This window comes from Rhodnius prolixus, unplaced genomic scaffold (genome assembly GCF_049639745.1).
Source record: "Rhodnius prolixus isolate KJV_2025 unplaced genomic scaffold, Rpr scaffold_12, whole genome shotgun sequence".
In the NCBI taxonomy this organism is placed as follows: Eukaryota; Metazoa; Arthropoda; class Insecta; order Hemiptera; family Reduviidae; genus Rhodnius; species Rhodnius prolixus.
In genome coordinates, this window is record NW_027411635.1 from 8,593,436 (window position 1) to 8,620,284 (window position 26,849).

A 26,849-nucleotide genomic window follows, 5' to 3' on the forward strand; every position below is an offset into this window, starting at 1 on the left:
AAAGAAGATCATATAAAAATTAAATTTGTTTCAGAGTATCCTTTTATCTTAGCTTCAGCCCTGCTGAGTCCAGTTGCAGAAGCGGATCCAGTTAAGTATACTGCTAAACCAGTATACTTAAGCTGAATTAAGCTTGTCCCACCCTCTCAATTGAATGCAATCGTCGGATCACTTTAAAACACATTTTAAAGAATTCCACTTCATTTGATGTTCCAACTCATAAAAAGTTCGAATGAGGTTGTTATTAAATATGAATGAATAGAATGAAATGTGTCAATGAAATAAAAAAACCTTTTAAAAAATCCAGTTTTATGTCATTTACAAAAACAAGAAAAAGAAGTACAAAATGCTTTAGCAGTCAGCATTTTGTCGCTGCTGCTGGGATCAAATCAATGGCTTGCTTTCCCATGCTTCAAAAACCCTATTATTAATTAATGAAGCACGTTAGGTATAGCTAGGATGTAGAGAACAAGCAAGACCTCGCAACAATTTTCTCTCGGCATTGTGGTACTGAAGTACACGTAGGATGTAAGTATACTTCAACCCAGCTGTAGTAAGAAATTCTACTTGAACAAAGTTAAATAATTTAAAGAAAATATCGTAAAATGTACGAATTTCAAATTGAATGGTCGGTCAGAAGACGGTTGCATGAACATGTTACGACCCGCTAGAAGAGTAGCTTACAAAACAAAGTAGCCTGACTTACATTGGCCCATAACCATCTCATTCAGTAATATAAATCCAAGAAGGTTTCTATTCTTCGATGTATCCAGATATGCTCTCTCTTCTCCAGTCGTAAGAAAGAGAGTGAAGAGAAGACAGGGTTTGCACTATTTTTGCTAAACTTAGATTCTAACGAAATTGTAGTGAGAGCAGGGCTGAGTTTAAGGCACGTACGGAACTCCTCAGGATATTTGGAGGTTCCTTTACCTACTTTTCACAAATTTAGAAGATTTAAAGCAAAGTAATTGCTTATTTTTTTCAGGCGGGGCTTAACGTCCAACTACTAATTAAATGTTCAAGACAATGTAATGCCTTTTCTTGCATCAAGAGCAACGTTTTGCTAACAATAATACATGGCCACTCCACAGGTAGAGAAGTATGGGAGTATTTTGTTGGGTCCTATTGAGCATCCATCGAGACATAATCGGCCGGCTGAACGAGCTTGCTTTTCGACATCCTAGCGAGCGTGCTTAATTGCATTAAGTGTTAATGAAGATGAAGGGTATTTCTCAGCAAATTGATGAAAATCTTGTTTTATTAAAGCCCTACCTAACTAAAGTAATCATTTTAAGAGCAAGGAATAACAAAATATTGTTAAATGGTGAAATTAAAATTTCTTTACTCATGATAAAAAAACTGGATTATTTTTTTGCGATTTTCAATTTTACTCTATTCTTTCATTTCATTCACTTGAATTTAAAGGATTCACCTCGTCTGATTTTTTTTAGTTGTAACATCAAATAGGATCAAATACTTTTTAATAATATAATAAACATGAATAATATGTATATATAAAATTTGTATACATATGTAAATTATATACATGTAGTCGGTAATTGAGATGCGATAACTTTGCAAAGCAATTTTTACAAGACGCTACCTACAAAGCTATTTGACATTTTCCCCAGGCTTATTCGGAATTTCTTTGAAGTCTGCAAAGATTCTTACGATTTTCGTATCATCGCACGAATTAAAACTGGTGTTTGAAAAGGAGGGATAATTTCCGGATCAAAACATTCTATTCGATTCAATGTACACAACGAATTGGAAAATGTCCAATATGCTTATATAACCGATATTTTTAGGGATCAGTGCTAATTGTATTACCGTTATACAGTCTTGTAAAAAGAGGCCCAAATGAAATATTTCTTTGTGTAGAAATATTCATTAGCTGAGTTTTTTACTCAGAAAAAAGCAGGAATTAACTTCATTTTGGAGCCCCTCCAAATTTTTTAGAACAAGGCTATTTTTTTTTTTTGAATCAGTACTCCTATAATCGAAAAGCGATAGGCAATATAAACAAATTTTGGTAATTTTTGAAATTTTATTTGTTGATATATATAAGTATATATTTAAAAGTTATTTCTGGCGATATTTTAGCCGAATTTTTGACTTTAAGCCATTGTTAGTGCGCCTGCGCCAAGTCCAAAGCCCACGCCACGCGGTCCAAAATGTCTGCCATAACAGCCCCTACAATAGATATCACCATCGGGCCCATCGTTCAGATTTGTTGAGTCTAACGAACGATGGCAATCACCACAATTGAAACAACGCTTATGCCAGACCTGTAACAAAGAAATAATCTATAATTAGCTTAATTTTTATAAAGAACTAATCTAGTCCTTATAACAAACATTAAGCCCATCTATTAAGTTAGTTGAAGACAACAGTTTTTTTTTTTAACTAGCTTCTTTTTATTGAAATAACTCTCAAAGAAGAGTCTTAAACTGTGTAGCTAGATCCAAATGGTTATGGCCAGTAACTAAATCTAAACCAGATCTGAAGACTCTACAAACGAACTAAACTCGAGCTGAGTACTAGCTAACTAGTATTTTACAAATATTTAAATGCCCAGTTTCTTAGGTTTGGATAATTCGGGTTAAATGCTCGAGCTCATTTAAATCTAGATTAGTTCTTGAGACTAGTCATTTCGTAAAAATTCCTGACCAAGTAGGGCTGTCATATATTTAGCTTATATCCTAGTTTTGCTGCAAGGAGTGTCCAGTATTTAGACGGAACTAGTCTTTTAAAATAAATTTTTCCAGCCTAGAATGTACTGACCGTGGGATTCACTAGAGTGTTAATTCTACGATGGGTTTTTCTTACCCTATGCTTGCTTATCATTTGTTCAGCGGCGTAAACTTCGAACCCGCATCTCAGGCAACCTTTACCATCCGTAGCTTTGACACCGGTGATTGGTCTGGCGTCACAACTGAGGAAATAGGAAATAAAGTTTAGTATGAAGATGTTTTTTGGTATTAAGCCTGACATTTAAATTACAACGCTAGTTTTGCATGTCTGTGTAAAACAACTGTGGAGAATTAATAATAAAACAAAAATAACAGAAAAAGGTAAGGTAAAAAGTACAAAAAACACTTCTTACTAAGCCACTGTGGATTCACCATTCGTAGACACAAGAGTTGGTGAGTGCCCATATCCAAATCCTTTAGGTCCGAAATTCTTCCCATAGCAAGCTTTACAGTAGATCTCCTTGTCAGGCCCGTCACAGGCCAACATTGAGTCTAAAGGACGATGACATTGGGCACAATTAAAGCAGATCTTATGCCACATCTATAAAAAAAATAAACCCAAAAAATAGTGCTTAAGACATTCGAGTTAAGAGTGTCATATAAAAAAAAATCTGGGTTTTTATGAGAAGATGGATGACAAATAACATCAAACTTGAATCACATAAACAAAATGTAATGTTCGAAATCAATAAGCTTATGCGTACAATAAATGAAATATAAACGTTAACCATGGACAGTCAAAATGATCAGTTTATATCGTAAACGCGGGCGAGCTCGCACAAGGTACAACCGGAAACGTTCCGATTGGAGTCTTTTATCTTGTCATCTATAACGTTCTTGTTGCCAGCGCGGGCAATTTAAAATATCTGAGGTTTAGGGTTCCACAAACTCATAGGTTTTTAAAGCTTACCGTTCCTTTTGCCAGTTGTTGTTCTGCAGCAAACACCATACCTCCACATCTTGGACATCCCTCGCCTGGAGGAGCTCGGATAGATGTTGTGTCCGGATTGTAGAATGGCCGGGCTGAAGAGATCTCCTCCTCGCTAGAACCCAATAATAAGAAAGTTAAGACCAACAAATAATCCATATCAGGACAATGACCAGTCCCGAATATTAGCTATCTCCGTAATACTACGGCTTCACTTATGGACCTAAACCCACAGCAACGGATACTACTTACGTCAATCCATCAGTTTGTAAGAATCCAGAGCCACAAGCAAACCCATATCCATGTGGACCCCATTTCTTGCCGTAGCAGGTCTTACAATAGACATCCTTGTCTGGGCCATCGCATGCAATTATCGAGTCTAGAGTTTTATTACAATCCCTGCACTTAAAGCATTTGCGATGCCATTCCTGTAAATTTTTTGTCATAGTAGTACCATGTACGGTGCAGCACCTATACAATCCTGTAAATATTTGCATTACTTACCCGTCCTTTAGCGAGTACTTGTTCCGCTGCGAAGACCACCCCACCACATCTTGGACAGCCTTGGCCAGGCGCCGCTTTAATGCACGCAGTATCGATTGTCGTAGTCCTTGGTGCCGGTACTTCACTGAAGGTTTCAGAAACGTTGATCGGGAACAGAAAGCAATTTAAGTTACTGAGTAATTTGGAGATTGCTGCACTTTCCTCTTGGAAATGAAAGATTTGCGTGAGTCTTCTCAGAGAGTTTGTCAAATTAGTTAAGACAGCCTAGCCCAAAAAAACTTGCATACTCTCCTACGCGTTCTTCCAAAACATCAGAGGAACATTGCAGCACACAAATTGGCATTAATATTAAGCCCCACAGAAGAGAAACTGGGGCACGTTCAGGCACTCACTATAAGTTCAAAGATGATAATATAACAAATGCGCGCCAAAAAAAAGTTACTAATTTTTGCTCAGAATCAGAATTACTTTTTTGTTTTTTTCATTCGACCATTCCTTATCAATCAATGTCGCTAACAAGCGAACTACACTGTGAACCATTGAAATGATTAGGTAATTTTCTCTTGCAATCAATCAAGTCGGTTACAGTTCCGCTAGGACAGTTGTTCATCGAATAGCTATTCTTTTATTTAGTCACTTCAAAGTGTCCCTAAGGTTCATAGCCGCTCATAAAACTTACGTTTTTATTTATTTTTATTTTTTGTATTATTATTATATTATTTTATTTTATTTGTTTTTTTTTTGTTTTTTTGGCACGCAATCAAAATCTTATTTTATAAAATGAAGTCATTCTAGGCTTAAGGTTTTAGTAAAATCCTTAAAATTCATAGCAGATGGTTCTTGGATAAATCATAACAGTGTTATTCTTCAGGATAAGTTAGTTTTATTTTAAGATATTCATTCTGTAAGGTGTTGTTTTGGGTCAGAAAAACTTACCCTCCAGTGTAAAATTAATTGAACTTAAATATTGTACCAGCGGAGGAATAAAAGATTGAGGTAAATTTAAAGGGGGCTGAGAATCCAACCTTGTGGATCAAAATCAATCTTAAGGTAAACACAGTAGAAAACCGCAGGAGCTGAAGATTTCGCATTTTCACAGTCACACAGGATTAAGTTAGTTAATGGATTAAATAAGTTAAGAATGTGTGTGTGCGTAACTATGCATGTCTGTTTATGTGGTAGAGGAATTTTCCACAAAAAATGAAAATTCAATAGTTTTTCCTCAAACTTTGGAAGGGTGGGAGAAGGCTTAATTCAGAAAATTCCCTTAAATACAGAATCAAAAAAACTCTGGGTTTCGAACCGGGTTGGATTTAAATTTTTTTTTAACACACAAAAAGTTTTTTATGTAATTTTTTGTCAAAGATATATATTTTGTTTTGCAAATTTTTGCGTTTTAGTCGATTTCTGGATCATAATCGTTTTATAGACCAATAGTTTCATTTAACTTGTACAGATCCGGCTGGATGATCAAGGTATATAATTCATAATTAGGGATAATTATTTTAAATGCTTACAGCTTTTTAAAGGGTTTTGAAGTAGCAAGGCCCAATAAGCTGGGTATCTTATGGAATAATGTGGATAGGGAACGCAGAATGTAAAAGAACAAGAAGCTTCTTGGAGCCTTGGATAATCTAATAGTCCACACAAGTTGGAAACTCATAATATTAAAGTTAGAGTGAAATGCTACAGATATATAAGATAGTGCCCGTATTGAAAAATTTGAAATGGGTAGTTTAATGCAAAATTGTCAAAAGGACCTTGTGTTAACAAGTAACAAACTTGGGAACCCATAAGAGAAAAGTTGGATGAATTAGCTTCAACCAAGAAGGTTTGAGTTGTCCAACAATTGTCTAAAGCTAACTTGGATCGTTTTAATGAAGGACAGAATTTATTACCCTTCATTTATTACTCTTAAGCTCTTAATAAGAAGTCATAAGAAGCCCTTAATCCATAAAATGGACTATAAGCAAATACAAAAAATTTGCAAAACTAATATGAATACTATACAGTGACTCACAGGTTCGTTCACAATACACATTTTGAATCAAATTTTTTTTAAAAAAAATCATATAACTAGAGGAAAATGCAAAGAAAACTTTCTTAAAAATATTTATTGATGTTTACAAACAGATAAATCATTACTGCAAAAATGTCTATGTTTTATATTAATTTTTATTATAGTTATTATCTACATTAAAAACTAAAAACGTGGAAAATGTTTCGTTTTTTGTTATTATTTTTTTTATTTTGTCAATAGGGGAACATAAATTTGAAAAATCTTCCTCGGGCTTCTAACACTGCTTCACATACAAAAAAAAAAAAAAATATTTTCACAGTGTCCTAGATCACTAAGGTCCAATTCGACTTAAATGTCCTCGAAAAAATCGCCAAAATTTGATATGTCGTCTTCGAAATAATTATTGAATTTTTAAAATACTTTCACACAAAAGTGCTTTATGGGGTTATTCAGGAGAATGCGGGATATTGTATTACTTGGAAACCTCGATAACAGCCACTGTTTCGAAGGCCTGGTCGCATGTTTTGGATTATTAGTGTGCTGAAACACATCATCAACTGTTTACCCTCAAAAACCAAGGGTTTTTTTCACCTTGTAAACCGCAGTTCAAGGCAAGCTCTGATGCACTATATTGCGACCTAGTTGTTTGTAGAAATTATCATTTGAGGTTGTACTCCACATCCACTCATTATTTGGAAGATGTACACCTTCACATAGCACTTGCACAACTATTATTCTCAGACCTTTTCTTAATAGTGCACTTCAAGCATTTTATGGTTTAAATTAATTGAACCTGAATGGCGACCTCTAATTCTGTTTCAGCTTTAGCTCCCCTCGAATAAGGTACTCGATTGAGGCTTCTATGCCGATGATTTGTAGGACTCAACCCTTGAAGATGCCTCCCGTGTTTATATCTTCCCTTACACTGATCCTTTGTTGTCCTGTTATCTGGGTAACTGACCTCTAGATAGGTTTATTGTGATTTAATTTTTGAAGCGACCCTCTACAGGCTTTTCTAATTTTTTCTATTACTCTGAGTAAAAATATTTATGAACATTTTTTAGACCTAACCTATTTCACAAGGGCCCAAACTGTTAATCTCTCAAAACTGGTCAAAGTAGGATTTTGTAAACTTAACTCGTCCTTAAGGATTACAGGGTCATTGAACATGAGGTCATCAAACCCATAAGGTTCTTTACTTTACAGATAAATAACAACTATTCTATCCAATTTAAAAGTTGAACATATTTTTTGGCCTGAAAGAATAATTAATGAAGTGAGGGTGAGCAGAGAACCAATCAGTGAGTCACTGTATAATGTATATCCTTAAGAACTTAAACTTTCCAAAATTGAGAGCGGCATATAAAAACACCAGTCCTTTGCATTCCAAATCCATTCCAAACAAAATTTAAATTAACCACAAAAACAACCACAATTTTTAGGATTATTTTAGGATTTGGATTGATTTAATCCATGAATTTCTGGGGATACCTGTTATCATTGATATCGCATGTCAGACCAATCGCTGAGCCTCCAAAACCGATTCCACGAGGGCCATATTTTTTAGCATAGCACACTAGAATATGTAATAAAGACAGATTGAAAGACCTTTATGCATATCTGTAATTTTTCTGTAATCTATACATTAAGTTTAAAAAATATTAAATTTTGGATTTGAATGCACCCATCCATTTTTTTAAATTATTACTTTTTAAAGGCTTATTTATAAAAACATATGTGATTAAAAAAAAATCCTGCTAATTTTAAAGAAATTTAAAAATCAACGACATTATTTTAGCTCAAATTTCTTTTATAGCTAAAAAAGATCACGTTGACTAAAAATTTTAACGTAATCTCATTAAGAAAGCGATTATTTTGTATCCTAAATCAAAGAATAGTTTTAAAATGAAATAGTAACAGATTTCATTTACAAACCACAGCCCCCCAAAATTCGGGGTGCGCCCCTGCCAACAATCAAACGATGCTTTATCGAAGCGCCCCAAACCAAATACCTATGTGTTTAAATAACATGTTAAATCTGTGTTTTAAAAACTGACATAAACTTTTCCCTCCAAACCCCCCAAAATGAATTAGTGGGTAAAAGCAAAAAACTTATTGTACTATGGATTATTCTACAAAAATATCCATGGAATTTTGGAAGATTTACTTTCTTAATTATTTGCTTTATACTAAATCTATTGAGAATTTACGTTTGAAAGAATTTATTTATCCTAAATCTCTTCATTGCAACTCAAACAAATTTGTTTTGGACAAATTCTTTGTGGATCTCATTCAAAATACATGATTTTTCGAAGAATACTGATTTTAGTACTTAACTCTCAGTTTGAAAAATTGAATTCAATATAAGGCAAAATGAATGGGTGCATAAAATTATAATCAATAAAAAGAATGTTAATTAAATAATTAAAAAATGCAAAAATAAAATAAAAATCAGAATCAAAATAATTAATGTTAACAAAATTATAGGGTAGTGACAAACCCATTGACGCTCGGGTCACTCTGCAAGGCTCCGCCCCCTTGGCCGTATCCATATCCTTTAGGACCAAATCTCTTGCCATAGCACACTGCAAGGCCACATGCAAAAAATTGGTGTGTCAAAAATCCACACAACAAGGAAATCTAGAAAATCCACACTAATAGAACATCTTCACGCCGTCTAATTTCATTATTAACAGAACCTAATCTAAATTCGTAGCATTTTTATTGGATTCAAAGTAATACAAATTTAAAAATTCATTCGCGCTAAGAAGTTTACTCTTATGTAAAAGTTAAAATTATACAAAATCCTTAAAATTTCACGTCTAGTGAAATCTATTTATTTATTGTCATCTACCCGCTGATATATTTGATTTATTCAACACCAACATAATCGAGTTGAAACGTTTGTTAAATGACTGATTTTGCGGTGATTGGTACTAGGGAAAACTTATTAATTAATTATTATTAACCGGTTATTTGTGATATTATTAAGATTTATTAATTAAGTAAAGTTTCTCTATTTTTAAAGTATATTTTATAGTACATATTTTGAAGTATTTTTTATCTATTAAGTAAAGTATGTGTATATATTATTTCCATTTTATTTTTATTTCTATTCTACGATATATACAGGGTGACCAGAGTTATATGCTCCACCCACTTTTTTTTAACGGCGGGAAATTTCGAAAAAATAAAAAAACGTATTTAATCATTTTTAGTCTAATTTATTTTCAGTGATTGACCCATTTTTTTTAAACCCCTGTATCTCGAGATGCAGCATATAACTTTTGTTTTTCAAATGGAATGTTATATTTTTTGTTGCATATTTTTATAGTATTTAAGCTCCTAAAAAAAACAAAAAAAAAATTTTTGAAATCGGTAAGTTTTTTCAAAAGTTATGGTAATTTAAAATATGAAAAACAAATTTCAGTTTACTGTCAAAATTACGTTATTTTTTTTTTTAAGAATCTGTTTAAACTGGGCACAATCAACGAATAGGCAAGCCAAAACTCTGGACTCCCACGCTCTGCTTGTAGCAGCACTTATGGTGGCGAAGTCAAGATCTGGGCAAGCTAGAGTTATTCGACGTTCAGGTTGTTTTTTCTAAATACGTTTGGTTTGGAGTTTTAGGAAATCAACTAATCGGCCCATACTTCTACAGAGAGAACTTAACTGGTGCAAGGTATCTAACTTTTTTTTAAGAGACATTATGCCACTTCTGCTTGAAGATGTTCATCTACAACGTCGGCTAGATATGTATTTTCAACAAGATGGTTGCCCGGCACATATGCGAGAGTGGTTCGAGGTTACCTGGACAGAAATTTCCATGAAAAGTGCCTAGGGACTCATTGTCCCATCCAATGGCCACCTCGATCTGCGGACTTAACCCAAATGGACTATTTTTTGTGGGGATACCTATAACATAAAGTGTACAGTATACTTAATCCCGTGGCTTCAGTCGATGGCCTGAAACATCGAATAACTCTAGTCTGCCTAGATCTTGACTTCGCCACCATAAGTGCTGCTACAAGCAAAGCGTGGAAGTCCAGAGTTTTGGCTTGCCTATCCGTTGGTTGTGCCCAGTTTGAAAAGATTCTTTTAAAAAAATAACGTAATTTTGACAGTAAACTGAAATTTGTTTTTCATATTTTAAATTACCATAACTTTTGAAAAAACTTACCGATTTCAAAAAAATTTTTTTTGTTTTTTTTAGGAGCTTAAATACTATAAAAATATGCAACAAAAAATATAACGTTCCATTTGAAAAACAAAAGTTATATGCTGCATCTCGAGATACAGGGGTTTAAAAAAAATGGGTCAATGACTGAAAATAAATTAGACTAAAAATGATTAAATACGTGTTTTTTATTTTTTCGAAATTTCCCGCCGTTAAAAAAAAAAAGTGGGTGGAGCATATAACTTTGGTCACCCTGTATATGTATAAATGTTGAGTTATTATTAAATGTTATTTTAAATTATATTTCTTTGTAACTGGGTGATTGCCCGTTTTGTAAATAAATAAATATTGAGTTTATTGTTTTGATGGACTTAATTCCTTAAACACTAAACTGTGAAAAATCAAAAGGTTTATTCGAATGAGGAGGATTCTGAAGATGCTTTTCCTATTTTACTTAGGAATAAACTCTTTTTATTCAGGATTTTGTCTCTCTTAACAACCATGGATTTTGTTTTTAAGATGGATTCTAAGATTTACTCGAGAATCAAGCTCTTAGATATCACATTAGCAACCGTCTGTTAGAATTTTTTTATCGTTTACTTTACAATAAACTGTTATTAGCAATGGATTTTTGTTTAAAACATGGACTCTGAAGTTTCCTTAGACCTTGAAATATTCCTAAACTATTGGCAATTCATGGGTCTAGGCAAGGATTCTGAGAATATTTTTCAACATCTGTTAGCGCCTCGAACTTTTTTGCAGTGCACAGTGGTCTCTCGTTACAGAAACAGTATCCATTACTGAACTGTAAGAGAAAATCTATGGGCCGGTAGCTGGATTCGAACATGGGGTTTTCCATAGGAATCCAGTGCGCTAACCACTGACCAATATTTTCTTTCATTTATTACTTAGATAATATTCTAAATTTGACTCGGAACTAAACTCTTAGGAATATGGATCTTTAAAGTTCCGCCAGAGGATAAAGTTTGGACTTAATTCGGAATCTACGGACTTTTAAAAATTCACTTGGAAAAAATTATTCCGTGTTTTACTCAGTCCTTAAGTCTTTCCCATCCATTGATTTTCCACAGACACTCTTGAAGAACTGTTATTTAGTTTACTTACGGAGCAACTTTAAAAACTATGGACTTCGATAGAGCATTTTACAAATCCTAAGCTAGACCAGATAATAGCTCGCAGAATTGGTATAGCTACTAATTTCTGAATTATATAACATTTTCTTGTTTAAGTATTTTCCGGCTTTTGGTTTTGACCAAAGTTTTAAGTTCGTAAGGTGGTTCATCTTACAGAGTGGAATTTCAGATCTCTAAACCCCTTGAATCCATGGAGTTTAAGCCAGCGCTTAAAGTATCCACATATACACAAGCAGGCTCATAGAAGTCCACTAAGAGCAAAAATCCAGATCGTTAAATCTATAGTTTATATTGTATTTACCTTTACAGTAGATATCCTTATCTGGCCCTTCGCAGCAATTCACTGAATCCAGCCGTTTTGAACATTCAGCACATTTGAAGCATTCTCTATGCCAACCCTGTTGGAAGAAAAGTCTACATGTAACATGCGGTAGGGGAAAAATAAACATCATGCAAGGATGAGACTTCCAGCAACATATAGTGTATGCCCAAATTTCTGTGAGAAGAACCTAAATATGACCAAAGATTTTAGGCAGAATACCCTAAACAAAATTTTCCTGGGTTAGGACTTCAGCTTTTTTATGTAACCATCTTCTTGAGAGATGGATCCCCCTGAGAGGATTTGTGGATCATGCAGGGTCATTGCAAAAAATCAAGAACATAAAAAAAAGTGGTCGGATCAAGATTCAAAGTTAACAATTTAATGTTAAATAGTAAATTTCCAGTTTAAAGGAAAGATGCAATGTGACAGCGACAACAGTATTGACTCCTAATAACTCCCTTCCAAAGATACAGTATAGTCTATTGATAATACCAGCTGTCTCAATTTTTCAGCAAGTTCTTTACATAAAAAGTTTTTTAATACAAAATTGTTTTCAAGCCACTCTATTTGGGCATAGTTCCTTACATTAGCAACGTTCTTTTGAAAGTTAAAGTCACTTTCAATTACATCATTATCCCTTAGAAAGCACAATTTACAAAGTAAAAAATTTAACTCTCCCATCCAAGGCTCCACTTTAGCTAAAGTACGTAAAAATCCGTTTAAAATAGTCATTTATCTTGAGCTATGTTCCTTTCCAAGGTTATCCACTAAGCAAGTTAAAATTTTATAATAATACAAACTAAAAGGCAGCTGATGTGTCGAAGTCATAAGCAAGTTATGTTACCCAGCTAGATCCCTTTAAACACAATACAGTCCCAACTCTTGATTTTTTCCCTCAACAAACCACAAAAATATCACCACCTCACGACAGGCAACAGGTAGGTAAATTGCATGCAGGCATTCCACTGTGGATTTTGGATTTGTTTTTGCATCCATTTTAGATTTTAAGGGGGATCGTGTGATGGAGCGTATAGTGGATCATCCAAAAAATCCAACTTACTTCTGCAATACACCTCTTGATCCGGACCGTCACAATGTTCCAAAGAATCCAAAGTTCGTTTACAGCGTGCACAGTAGAAACAGCTTCTATGCCAGCCCTGATCTCAAAAATTATGCATTTATGGATTGGCTGCCTGGATTTTAATGACAATTAAGGAGAAGTGGTGGTGTTAGAAAAATCAGTTCATCTTTTTTTGGGGGGAAACCCACCTCCTATAGCTGAATTCTTGGCGTAAGGCAGATTCTTGGAATTTACGGCAAAGCAAATTTTGTTCTACTAGCCATAGTCTTTCAAAGGCTATGGCTAATATCAAATATCTCTTAGGGTACCATCTTCAAAAGCTACTAGATCTTGTTTACTACCAATATGGGGAGTAAATAATGATTATTTCCTTAGTTTAGGATCGCTTTAGTATCTTCAAGGTAAACGAGGTATCCCGAAGCATATTTCTTTATTTTGGTTGAGCTCAAGTCTAGATAATAAAGAACCTCTGGACCACTGTATTTAGAGGGCTCACATTTTAAAGCAAGTTAGAGGCTCATGATGGAAAAAAGTTTTCTGTTCAACGTGGAATTTTTCTTCTACTAACTGAGAATTCATAGCACTCTTCCTAAGAGAAATTTAGAGAAATTAGTCAACAGAAAGTCAATGTTCCTTTGACGAAATGAATTAGAGTTCTTTATTTTAAACATTTCTTAGCTTCTCCGGAAGCTTATAGCTTTAACCTAAGTATTTAAGGATCACCAACCAAAGAATGCAGCCTTCTCTGTAGAGTTTCAGAATGTTCTACATATTAAGATTTCAGAATATTCTCTGAAGTGTATAAGAGTTCTCTAATTTAAGAACACAGAATTCTCCAATCCTAAGAATTCAAAGCTTCCTTTAGCTTAAACTGGTTAGTATAACCCGCCTCAAAATGGTTTAAAGCTTAAGGGAGTAGTTAAGAGTAACCCATCCTAAAAATGTTCAAAGCTCCTAGATAAAAGAAGAAGCTCCTAGAATTAAAAACCAAAAATTAAGCACTAGCCAAGAATTGAACCAAAATTCCTTGCTACACTTGCCATACTTTACAGTCAATAATTCAGGCAGTAGCCTTCAAAATTACGAAACCTAATTTGAGTCTAACCTTAATTTAACACTTACCCTTCCCCTAGCTAGCATCTGTTCAGCTGCATAGACATATCCGCCACATCTAGGACAGCCTTCGCCTTCTGGAGCCTTGGCTATAGCTCTGACCGGAGTCTCGGCTGATGCTCTTGAACTAGGAGAGCAGAGGTCGAAGGTAGGTCATAGCAGGTGCATAGAGGGTAGGTCATGGAAAATTAAATTTAAAAAATTAGATATTTACTCTGAACTCCCCACCAATCCAAAAAAAAAAAAATTAATTAATAGAATTAATTCTAAAAATAATGAAAGAAAGACAATAAAAGCTGCAAAAAAAAATTAAAAATTAAAGACAGAAATCTAGGAAAAAATGGGTTAGACAGAAAATAGATTAGAAAGATAGAAAAAGACAAAAAAAAGGTGGTGGAAAATTTTTAGATGGGCATTAATTTTGTTACCCCTCCACATCATTTTTTAGCGCCGCCACTTCCTTAAAAAATATGTATTATGCCCAAATTCAAGGTATGTATTTTTGAAATCTTTATAATACAAATATTATTGCAAGCGTGCTTCTTTTGTTGATTATTATTAATGTCCCTTCCCCAAAGAAAGAAATAGCAAGCCCCCCTTAAGTAAGAGCGGTACCTAAGGGCCAAAATACACTTGGCTCTTTTGAAAAGGATTTTCAAGCTCAGGGTTGCCATAACCTCGCCCTTTGATAACACCGTTAACACTTAAGGTTTGTGTCACTCTAAGTTTGAACCTTGTACTCAGAAGAGACCTACTAAGCGGCAATACGCAGCAATCCAAATACTTATTCTTATATAAGCAGCAGATAAGCAGTCCTCAGCAGCTGAAAAAGCTGAAGGGCCTATTACTGCAATACAACTGCTCTGAACTGACCGATACTTCAGAACAGGTTTAGAAAACCTGAGTTACTTACTAGAGTTGGCAGATGTGCTGCCTAAAATCTTGGCCGCATCCTGCATAAAGCACTATGAGACAAGAGTACTCCTCACTAATGCTTCATACAGGCCTGAGGGCGATTGTGTCTTGTTAGAAACTGAAGAAGTCCAGATCGAGATGGAGCGAACTGCATCCAATCATCAACGTTAGTAATGCTTCTTCTAGCATTGTACGTCCTAAGAGAGGCACACCTGAAGTAGTTGGAGGCTTTAGAAAGTACTTCGTTTCTCTGTTGGACTGTTAGTCATCCAGAGCAGAAGTAGCCTTGGGCACTTGCTGAAGCTGGCAGAATTTAGAACTTCGTCTACATCCTTAGATAGGGAACAACTGAAGGAGTTTAAACTGGTTTTATATATGTATTTAGTAATATGTGAGCTGGCGCATGTGTTTGAGTAGATGAGCAGACTACAATCACCCGAAAAGCGCTTATAATTCCGAGTTTAAGGATGCCTTAACGTCTGTGATGCCAGATATAACTAGTCTCCTCTCCTAAAATGAAATACTCAGAACTAGTTCACAGAGTTTCCCCGAATCTCTGGAGAATTATCAGCTTTTTTCACACATTATTCTACTGGTTCTGAGATTTCTGGGACCCACGTTTAAAAGAGATCCACTTGAAGAATTAGGGATGAGCCCGGACAATGTAAATTAGGAGAAAAAAATTAAAGTTTTCGGTGTGGCGGCAATAAATCAACCTGAAGTGTAACTTTACTAGAGTTAATTAATTCCGGGAGTCAAAAAAAAAATGATTAAAATTTAGGGAGAGAACATCATTGCCTCACAAAAGTATACGAACAACATAAAAATTTAATTATATGTTCTTTAATTGTAATTTATTTTTTTAAAACGCCAGATTTTTTTTTTACATCACTAACAGACTTTCTCCCACGCTTCTAGTTTATTTAGTGTACCAAAAAACAGTTCTACACTTTTATTTTATCTAGGAGGAGTTCTATAAATAGGTAGCCTCGCGTGATCCCCTAGGGTTGACTTTGATTTTAGAAGTTATTTAAATAATAAACAAATAATTGTAAGAATTGAAGAAACACACAAACTCACCAAAGAGATGGCGCTTTCAAAACAATTTTAAATCCCCTATGAACTAAATTTAAGTTTATGTCGCAATTAGGAAGAAAATTGGTTTTAATTAACATAAGTGTAAATGTACTAAGAGAAAGTTGTGTGAGTGCTTGTGTTTGTGTGAGTATTTCACACTTAATTTCAATGATGTCATTTTCTATAGTGACCATTATTTGCTTAATAAGCGATTTTATTAGCTAAATAATTTTTCTAGGGCGGCAGAGGTTAGTAAATGCTAGAATTTGTTAGCCCAATCTGAGGAGTTTAAAAAAAAAAAAAAGAAGCTGAATAAGCAGACCACCACCTGTTTGAAATAAAAAAAAATAATTGAAAGTAAAATAAGCACGAGGCATCAAAAATTACAGTAAATAATAAAATAAAAAGCATATTTTTGGAGAGCACTGGTCAGTAAATAAGAAAAAAAAGGCATGTTTGAATAAATTTTTGGTTATATTTTTAAGTCCAAAAGGGATTTTGTGAAACAAACAATGCATGTCTCAGAGCCTAATTGGCTTCCTTTCTGTTATGGGCATATTATGAGATGACAGTTTCAAGCTTAGATTTTGGAAACTGGATTTTGAAGGCGGGGCAGGCTTTACTCAAAGGATAGTCTTATTCTGAGCTCCAGAAAAATGTGCTGAGTGATAGGTAAGAGGGTTTCCCCGTAATTAGCACTGTGTGACCAGGTAATTGGAAGATAAATGTAGAAGCTGAGAGCCAGATATACTTAACTGGGCTACAGGTTATTAAGGTAGACCTGATTTTGTCCAGTAATAGCATTTTTTTTTTTTTTTTTTTTTAAACGATAAATTGGCAGCAAGCATGTTTACTAAGCATGTAACTATGTCATAATTTTTGTGTGTGGTTTTTCAAACTATAACCATGTATGAAATATTAGCAAAAGCACAGAGAAAGCTTTTGATGCAAGTGTTTACATTTCTCTCTCTGGAGTAGGGATGAAAGGTGTAATTTCTAATATTTCTCTGTAAACTAGCCTGATTCACGAGATCCTAGTAGCATTTGTTTTTTCTCTGCAATATGCATGCTCAGTCATGTTATTTCCTGCAAGATTAATTGCAAGAATTTAGGTCTTCCTTGATTTATCAAAAGACTTTTTTAGTTGTGTATAACATATTAGCTTAAGCCCAAGGGACTTCAAAAAAAAAACATGTGTTTTTTTTTCTCTGATGAAGAGACGAAGAGAAAGTAAGCATGTGTAGTTTTTTTGTTTTTTTTTTTATCATTTAAGGCGCGTCAACATCTAAGGTTATTGGCGCCCGGTGCTTTTTTCAGTGCACTGCCGACCTTCGGACAGTGTTCTCTCGTTACAAACAATACTGTCCATCACCGGACAGTGAGCTGTAAGAAGCTCCTAGGAAGAGAAAATCTAAGGGTCAGCAGCTGGATTCGAACCCGGGACCTCCGCGTGGGAGTCCAGTACGCTAATCCCTTCCCTAAGCATATGTAGTAATGTCATGTTTAGTCAGACTTGTTTATAGAGGAAAGGTCTTATAATTTATGGATTGATTCTGAAAAAAAAATAAAAAAAATCGAGTAGTCAATAGATTTTACTAATCAAGCAGAATGCGTAGCAATTTTAAGGTAGCTGTTGTTCTACGGATTCCCAACAATTTTATTCAATAATTTTGTGTATAACTACATAGCTCAGAACCTTCCCAAAATGTTGATGCTTGACCCGAAAGAGAGAGCTATTTGCGATGTGGAAGATGATCCCTTTAGTCCAAAGTAACCCCCAAAATGATCCCTATAAAAATTTAGCCTTTGAGTAAAACCTATGATTGCAAAAAATGAAACTGTATAATAATGAGGGTTTATCCACACTTTTGTTAGCAGGATTGCCCCCATTCGATATCGCAGGTCCAAAAAATATAACCAAAATTTATAAACGTTTTTTTAGGAGGGGGGGGTTTAAACCGACCCCCAAAAAGAGCAGAAATATGTAACTATCTAGCTCCAGCAAAATTAAATTAAAAAAGCGTTTCGAGTTAAACATCTGTATTGATTCTGGGTGTTGGATTATATTAAATTAAATTATGGATTTTTTAAAAATTATTATTCTGGATTTTTAGCCATGCAGGCAATAAGTTAATTTTAAATAAACAATAAATAAATAAACAGATAATCTTAAAGATGTCTTCTCACCATTCCAATGCTTGGCCTGGATTTTCCAAATAGATTTTTTTTTAACTGTCCTCGATGACCACCCAAATTGCACGGATTTTGAAACAAAATAATCATTGACCCTCTACTACACTTTCTATTATTTTTCATTTTCTTTATTCGAAAAAAAACAAGATTTAATAATGGACGCAACTTTTAATATCGATTATTTTAGGCAATTATGGTTTATTTGCAGCCATTGCATGCCTTTGCCTGCGCTGGGATCATGAGCATTTCTGCAGGTTAAGGCAGTTTTAAACACAGCAGAGCGTAAAAAAACTAGGACAGAAATTTGACCTTTATGGCTTCGAGGAAGAGCTCCGAATTCGAATAGTCCACCTAATTATAAGACCTGTAATTCGCAAAGCTGTAACTTGTTATCGTTTTTATATTTAGAACATCAAAAAAAATTGAAAATGGCAATGTTCTGAAAACCCTCCAAGAACTCCCAAAATAAAATTTATCCAGACAAGAAAAAGTGATTCAAATTAAAAGTGATAGGTCTGTGCAGAATTCTAAATTTATACAAATCTTTGGAATTTAAAGAAAAAAAATTCCCTCCCAACTTTGGGAATATTTCTACCTAAGTAAGCAAACAACCCCCACAAATAGTTTGGAGTCTTTACGAATATCTATTCTACTATAAAACTTTTAATACAGTCTAGTTTTTTGGCATATATCTAGCATAAAAGGATGCTTCCTCCCACCAGAATAGATCCTATAATTTAATTAAATTTGTTATAGGGAAATATTTTGAGATGATAAAGACCTGCACATTCATTAGAACTTTCTAATTATAATAATAGAAAAAAAATCGCAGATCCCATAATAGATTTAAAAGGATACCACAATTTGTGATAGTCTTTCATCATTACACAGAGTAACTTATGTAGAACAGCAAAATAAGATTTTGCGAATACGAAAAGAAAACCCCTTATTAGTTCCCTCAAAACAGCGTAAATTGGAATGATGCGCATTCAAAAAAACATTAATTTACAGACAAATTGATTGAATTAATTAATTAACGTTTCTCAATTAATTAAAAGATTAAACAAGACACTCTTATATTAAAAAAAAAATAAAAATAAAAACGTAGAAGCTACAAAACAGAATATTATAAGAATTATTTACAACAAAAATTTATACACCTGTTTTATACAAAAATAAAAATGGAAAATATTTTTTGGGGCGTATGAGGTCCACTGCCCTCAAATATGTCCGTTTATAATTTACTGTATATTTTCAATGTGAGGAACATCTGGTTTGTGTGTGTGTTTATGTATGTTAGTGTAAAAGAGAGGGTCAATTATTTTTGATAGATTTTTTGGGGGTACCAACGGGCCCATTTTTTCCTTTAAACAAACATAATGAGTTTCACTCAACTTTATTTAAGTATGATCCCCATTTGTAAGTGGGCTTGGAGAGGGTTGAATCTCCAAGTTCTTTGGGTCCTGGAATTTAAACTGTGCTGTAAAATTGTGTAGGAAAATATAAGTTGTTATTTCCAAATATTTTGTAGCATTAAATAAATAACCCTATCATTTTTTTTAATTAAAACTACTTTTAGGCGCCAGTCTGGTTAGGTGACTTTTGAGGAGCTTATCCCACTTTGGTGTTTTCCACAAAAACTAGAACGTATTATTATTATTTAAATGAAATCCTCTGATTTGGTGAAGATAATGAGCTACTGACCCCCCCCCCCAAATCTGGGAGGTTCTTAAACATTTTGAAATTTCTGCTGAGAAATGAAAGAGTGAATTTTTTTTCAACACAGACTTTTTAAGCCTATCACTTTTTATTCGAAATTTCGGGGGTCCTGATGGAGCTAAGTCACTTTCCTGGAGAAGCCGACTGATTTTTGGGAGGAGTTTTTCGCTTTGCTTTTCTTTTTTTCTTTTTTTTTTTGACAAATATTATTTTATCTCAGAAGCGAAAGAAAAATAGGAACGAAGAAAAAGAACACTGAGGCTTATTTTTCTGAAGTATATCCTCTGATTCGAGGGGAGAAGGGCTAATCACCGCCAAATTCAATGAAGTTTTTTAAATTTTTAAAAAAATAATCTGCTGTGAAAATATTTCCAAGCCATAAAGAAAAAAATAATATCTCCTAATAATGTACGCAACCATTTTTGTTTCTCTTCTGGGGAGGGCAGAAACTTTTTGGGAGTTAAAAATTATGTCGATTTTATTTTAATTTTTATCTAATTCTTTATTTTTATTTAAAATATTTTTTTATTAAAATACATTTTTTAAAAATATTGTTTTAAGATATTTTTCTTGAAAGAAAATACATATTTTGAATCCCATTCTTGCACTTAAAATTTTTCTATTGACATCATTACAAATTTTTGGTGACGTCATGATTTTATTTACTTTTATTTTGGTAGGAATGAATTCTAATCGTAAATTTGTGAATAAACCAAATACAAATTATATAAATACTTTATCCTAACAATTTTTTATTATTTTATTGACTGATTATAAGATTTTTAAGTGATTATTTTTATTTTATTTTTTTAATCCGCGGTTGCCAGGAGCCAGAGAAGAGCCGTCCATGTTGCCCTTAGTTACTGGGAACAGAAAAAATCCGGAAAAACCAAGGGGTCATGCAATGTGTACACAAAAAAACAAACAAGTGGGAAGGTGAAGATTTTCAAATAACAAGAGTGGGGAAAGCAGATTTAATGACGTTTTCTATTTTTTTTTTTTTTTTTTCTTTAACCAAATGGTGTGGGCGAAAACTCCAAAAACTCCAAATTTTTTAAAGAAAGACACTCAAAGGGGAGGGGTAAAACGTACACACAAACACACAAAATAAAAATTTTGGTTCAAAACATTTGGGGTGTGGATACGTTTTAAGTAAATCTTTAACCTTTCCCCACCACAAACACAATAGCCGTATATAAGTGTTTGTCTTCATGCAATAGGTCCATGGTTCGCTCTAAAGAATTTTTTAATTTAATGTGCCTGAGCGCTGACTAATATGTGAGCCCAAGAATAATATTGGCTAGAATTAATTATTGGATCCAAGGTTTATTGACTAGAACGTGTATTGGGTCTCAGTGTAGATATAATGCTTGACATAGACTTCGTGACTAACAACATAGGAGCACAAGCACTGAACAGTTCCTAGTTTTGGACCCAAAGGCAATAGACTAGATGTATCAATAGACTGACTAGACAAGATTAGGCCCAAAGGCAATATATTAGACACGTATATGGTACTGTCTTGACTGAATTAGACTGAAAGATATTTAGACAGTAAAAAAAGATGCTGACTAAGCAGAAATTTTGTGAAATCATTGACAAAACATAGTATTGGGCCCAAGACAAAGGTTAGACCGACTAGGCACTACCTTTTAGTTCTAGGCCTGAAGGCATGCATGAGACATTGACTAGACCCAATAGTACGGAACAATTACTAATCTTAGTATTAGGCACAAGGCACTGACTAGACATAAAAGCTCTTTTGGGTCAAATAATTGAATAGAAAATACAATAGTTGGCAGCGGTTATGAATTCAATAGTTCTAATATTGACTCCAAGTCAATTAATAACAGGACACTAAATAATGTCAGTACTAGGCACTGATTAGGTAATCAATACTGAATAATGACTAGTCCAGGTATTGAATCGCAGGTCCTAGAATTGGGTCTTAATACTGGGTCCAAGTCTATGACATTAGAACATTTCTGTTGACTATTAGATCAAGTATTGGGACCTAAAGCCTAGACAGAAAGCTCAGATTAAAAAATCCTTACATTTTCCTTAAATGTAAAATAGTAATTAAAAGAAATTTATTTAAAAATAAAAAACGTCACTAAATTCTAAAACATTTTATATTCTATACAAGTGATTTTAATCTGTATTAATTAACCATTTTTTGATTAAAAAATGTTTATTCTAAAAAATGGTGGAGAGGTCATTAATGCCCAAAAACAAAATAACGTAAAATTAATACCAATTTTTGTGGAGAGGGCTTTTAGGATAGACAAAATAAGGAAAGTTTTTTTTGAATGGATGGATTCAAAATGGATTATTTATGGATTTATCCCAATAACATTTAAAATCTTTTGGGATTGAACCTGAGAAATTTCTAAAATAAAATAAATGTAATTAAAATAATTAAACAAGACTACAAAATATAATTTTGATGCCGTAGAATTTAACCACTAATACCTTTTTATGGATTAGATTTTATTTTTTGTACTGAATATGGGTGGAAAAGTACTAAAATAAAAATGGCGAGTAAAATGAAGGCGAGGATACTTACGCTTCAGCATTGCCAAGATGTTCGCCTTTGTCCATGGATAGACACCCGGCACCACCGCCGAATCCATATCCCTTTGGACCATATTTTCGTCCATGGCACACTTTACAGTAGAGTTCGCCTTCGTGTTCAGCACAGTTTGTCGAATCAAGAAACTTTCCACACATTCCTAATAGTAAAGTAAGTTTAATTTATAAAAAGTTACTAATTTAAAGAATAAAAAGTTTAAGGTATACAAAATAAGTTTAAGCTATCAAACTAGTTTCAACGCTCCACGACTTCCATTAGTTAGGATACCTAAAAATGTATTTCTGTTTTTATGAATGAAAGATATACTGCATTAAAATGTATCAAATTTTTTGCTTTTTATGATGCGCCATTGTTTTTCACTTTATCTTTATTGCTTTTACATTTTTTCTGAACTGTTGCAACATAAAAAAAAAGCGATTTCGCGATACTGCCTTTTTTTTAAGTGATGTCATGAATATGTTGCTTTTTTTGAGAGAGAGATATTTGGCACTTTCTTCTGTGACTGACCAAGAGGTTTGATGCATTCCATCAAAAAAAACTTGATTTTCCCCTTTTAGGAATAAGTTCTTTTAGTTTAGTACACAATTTGTCCTCCTTTGTTTTTTTAGTGATGAAGCTTTTGATGTGATTAGGAATGTGATTTCAAAAAGTTTTAATTACTTCATAAGATAGGGAGAGAGAAAATGAATGTGTGTGAGAGGTCCAGTGACAAGGAGAGTTATTGTTGCTAAATGCAACATGAAATTTTGCAAAGCCACATATGTATAAAAAGGTGCTCAATATGTATAAAAAATAAAAACTCTTCACAGAATCCAATCTGCAAGCATAACGACGGAAGGGATTAGCTTAGCTGGTAGATTGGTGGATCAGTAAACTGGAAGTCTCAGTTTCAAATCTATGTACCCTAGATTTTCTGTTTTCTGTCGATACACTGAGAAGGCTTCCAGCGCCAATACCGTAGATACTGATGCATCTTTGGACCACAAAATTTTTAATGTTTTAGTTAAATTAAACAAACTTTTGGGTAAAATTTTTGAAACTTGCAAAATTTTCTGTTCAAAGTAGGAAACCTATCTAGACTATAACAATCTCAAAATTTTGTACTACAACTTTCGTTATTATTATTTTTTTTTTTTTGGCACAGTTCCTTCATTAGTACCTATTATTATTATTTTGTTTTGTTTATCCATCGTACGAACCTAAATCTTCTAAAATAATCTTTTCTAATGTCTAGATTCAAAGTTTATACAATGAATAAGTTCAAGCAACTAAAATAAATTCACTTACCACATTTGAAGCACATCTTATGCCATTTTAAACCACCAGCTACCCGTTCTTCTGCTGCGTAGACAGATTTTCCACATTTTGGGCATTTTGGATTTTCTACTGGTTTGAATGGCATTTTGGTAGTTTTTTTTTTAGGAAGGGTCGAAAACGGTACTCTTCGTATTAGATCTAGAAAAATTAGTTTAATTGTTAATCAATCAGTAATATGGTTGGTTATTTATGTAAGAGAAGCTAACATTCTGCTAAATAGGATTTACAGTTTTTGGTCACATATTTAATTTTAATGGCGCTGAAACCAGTACACTGAAATTAATATACATTATAGGCAGGCCGCACTTTTGATCAATTAATATTCTTCAATCTCAGGGAAATTTTTAGGGTCACACTTGTAATTCTCATTAATTTTATACAGAATACCGAATATTAAAACTAGAACACTCAAAAGACACAGTCCTACTTTGCCCATCTCCTTCAGATTTCTATCTAAAAACAATTTTCTTGAAGATATGCATAAAATAGAAGTGGTTGATCTACGCTGGGTAGTGTTTACAAAAAGTTGAAAGAAATTCCGCACGGAAAAACCCTGTAAAATATTGTTTTGCTAGGCATGGCTTTCCTTCCAATTTTCTGTTGTATACTGTGAGTTTATGATTCAAACGTTTGAGTACAGGAAGTTTATGCCATGAAGTTCTTCAAAAATATTTGGAGAACTTTTATGGCATAAACAAAAACGATACTTTGAGATTATTCCATCTACCTGCCAACGCTCGCCAAAATGCGCAAATTCTTTGGCGCCATCATAATGAAAAGCAATTTCCAAAATAAACAATCTAAACACATTAAAATTATCAAATCATAATAATAAAATGATAATAATAATAAAAAGAATGGAAGTGTAATACGTAATAAAAAAGAGTAATAAAAAGTATCAAAAAAAAATATAAAAACCTCTATTTTTTGTATAATTGCACATTGAATTATTCTTAAATCTAACCATATACATATATTATCAATCATTTTGGCGGCCAAAAATAAAAAAAAATGGTCGACGAGATAATCTCAAAGTACCAAAAAAACTTATGAAATTGAGCGAAGCTGGATATCGCTTGACTATTTTAAAGTAAAACTCTGTCCAATTTTTCATAGCCCAATTACTAGAATTCATAGCAACTCCATCAGGAACGAATTCAAAGTTTTTTCAATACTCTTTCACATTTCAGTATAACAAATAACATCATGGAAAATTATACTGGATGTTCCAGAAATTTTGGCAGTGTATCAAATTTCCAATTATATTTTTAATATTTTTGAGTAGCTTATGTCAGAAGAATTGTTTCAGAAAAAAACTGGCAAGAATGCATTGGGGATAACGCCAGTTAAGGAATAAGTCTTGAGATAACCAGCAAATCGCGTCTCTAGCCCCAGTTATGCACCATGGCACTTGAACTTGTGCTTGTATTATTATCATTATTATTATTATTAAGTGGACAAAGATGCGTTGAGATTGTGGCTTTTGAAGAGTAAGTTCAAGCGCCATTATCCTACCTCTCCTTTTCACGTTTCTTACAGTCTCGAGATGTACAGCTAACCGTGTATTTATAAGCTGCCAGTTCTGCATCAAGGGTATCAGAACTTGTGACTTGGATTTTAATCAATTAATTTCCCACAGTTATTTGGGATTTCTCAAAAATGATTTCAACATTTTCTTCAAACTTCTTTCTAAATTTATACTAATTGCGTACATTTAGTTCCATAACTTTTGACGTTTGCAATCCAGGAGAAAAGTCGATTCAAAGGTTACTTCTGAGAGAGTATGAAGATTATATTAGCCACTCAAGTGTTTCGTCAGTACAATTTACAGCCTCATTGTTAGTATAACACTAAAAGTAATTAAATTTATCAGCAAAATATAAAATCTGATGAAGACTAGTTGGCAAGTAGTGCCATTTTTTTGTTAACGTTTTTAACTTTTTATCGATTTTTTCGAAAACGGTTCCAATGTTCTTCATGTGCGTAGGTATAAATATCTAATTATAACGGTGTTCGAAATAAAACGAACGTGTAATTTACTTCAGTTAGCATTTAAACAAAATACGTTTACTTATTGGATATTTAACGTTTATTTTCACATATAAGTTCAATGAATAAAGCTTGAAAATATAAAGTTTATGAATCATTTAAAGAATACAACAACTATTACTGTATTTAATACAGCCAAAATCAATTAGTCCTTCTTAATCAGGCCCCTAGAATGTATTACTCCAAAATTGCATTTCATTTATTCGCAAGGTATCTTATAATGGATTGAAATATACTTTTTTGGATAAAGGAATTTTTGAGCAATTTTTCTGTAGTACAGCTTAAAGGGGTTTATAAAAGATAGACCTCTTAGAAACTTGTTTATATCTTAACCTTTGGTTTTAAGCAACTTTCAAGGCATGTTGCGTTTCTAAGTTGAGTTTCAGATGGAGCTATACACATCTCCAATATGGACACACTAGCATCCTGTACAGAGGCAAGAAGACGTGCAATAAGTGCTCTGGTCAATATAATGAGGATCTATGTGCTATGGACAGCACAGAGTGCATTAACTCCCACGAGGAATATCACGCAATGTAAAAAATGTATTGAGTAAATAAGAATATAAATAATGTGAAGATTAAACAAAATTGTCGTTTTTTTTATAAAAAAAAAAAAAAATGTATAATCTGTTACAGGCAAAAAGGATGTTTTGTTGGCGAAGCTGCTAAATAAACTAACTGCTTAACGTTTGTATCGAAAATATAATTGTGGAAACATTAGAGCAATAGTAAAGCTATTGTTGAGTAGTGAGCAACTCGCGAAGTAAGACAGGTTCTCAGGTAGAACTTCAGAGGTAGTTGTAAATACTTTGACCGAAATTGTGGAATTTGCACCAAGAACAAGTATTCAACTATTATTTGAACCAAAAATGATAAAACGGCACTTTTACAACATCTTTCAAGAAAAAAGAGTGTAGGTGTGTATAACTACT

The 26,849-nt window shown here is 33.4% G+C and overlaps 1 protein-coding gene across 4 annotated transcripts in view; it reads right to left on the minus strand.

Moving 5' to 3' along the window:
- Nucleotides 1-2,027: 2,027 nt before the first annotated feature.
- Nucleotides 2,028-26,849, minus strand: part of Mlp60A (Muscle LIM protein at 60A) — a 38,616-nt gene continuing 13,794 nt past the window's right edge. For 2 of the 4 annotated variants that reach the window (XM_074143227.1, XM_074143226.1), the window contains exons 2-12: nt 23,837-24,004; nt 22,523-22,688; nt 14,062-14,179; nt 11,838-11,934; nt 8,706-8,790; nt 4,186-4,309; nt 3,934-4,109; nt 3,664-3,796; nt 3,107-3,294; nt 2,830-2,935; nt 2,028-2,288 (exon numbers count right to left, since the gene is read on the minus strand). In XM_074143227.1, the coding sequence (XP_073999328.1) occupies nt 2,118-2,288; nt 2,830-2,935; nt 3,107-3,294; nt 3,664-3,796; nt 3,934-4,109; nt 4,186-4,309; nt 8,706-8,790; nt 11,838-11,934; nt 14,062-14,179; nt 22,523-22,688; nt 23,837-23,951 (1,479 nt within the window). In that variant the 5' untranslated portion in view covers nt 23,952-24,004 and the 3' untranslated portion in view covers nt 2,028-2,117. Of the gene's footprint in view, nt 2,289-2,829; nt 2,936-3,106; nt 3,295-3,663; nt 3,797-3,933; nt 4,110-4,185; nt 4,310-7,696; nt 7,782-8,705; nt 8,791-11,837; nt 11,935-14,061; nt 14,180-20,432; nt 20,820-22,522; nt 22,689-23,836; nt 24,005-26,849 lie in introns of those variants that run through there. The other 2 variants (XR_012463036.1, XM_074143229.1) reach the window with 2 other exon arrangements.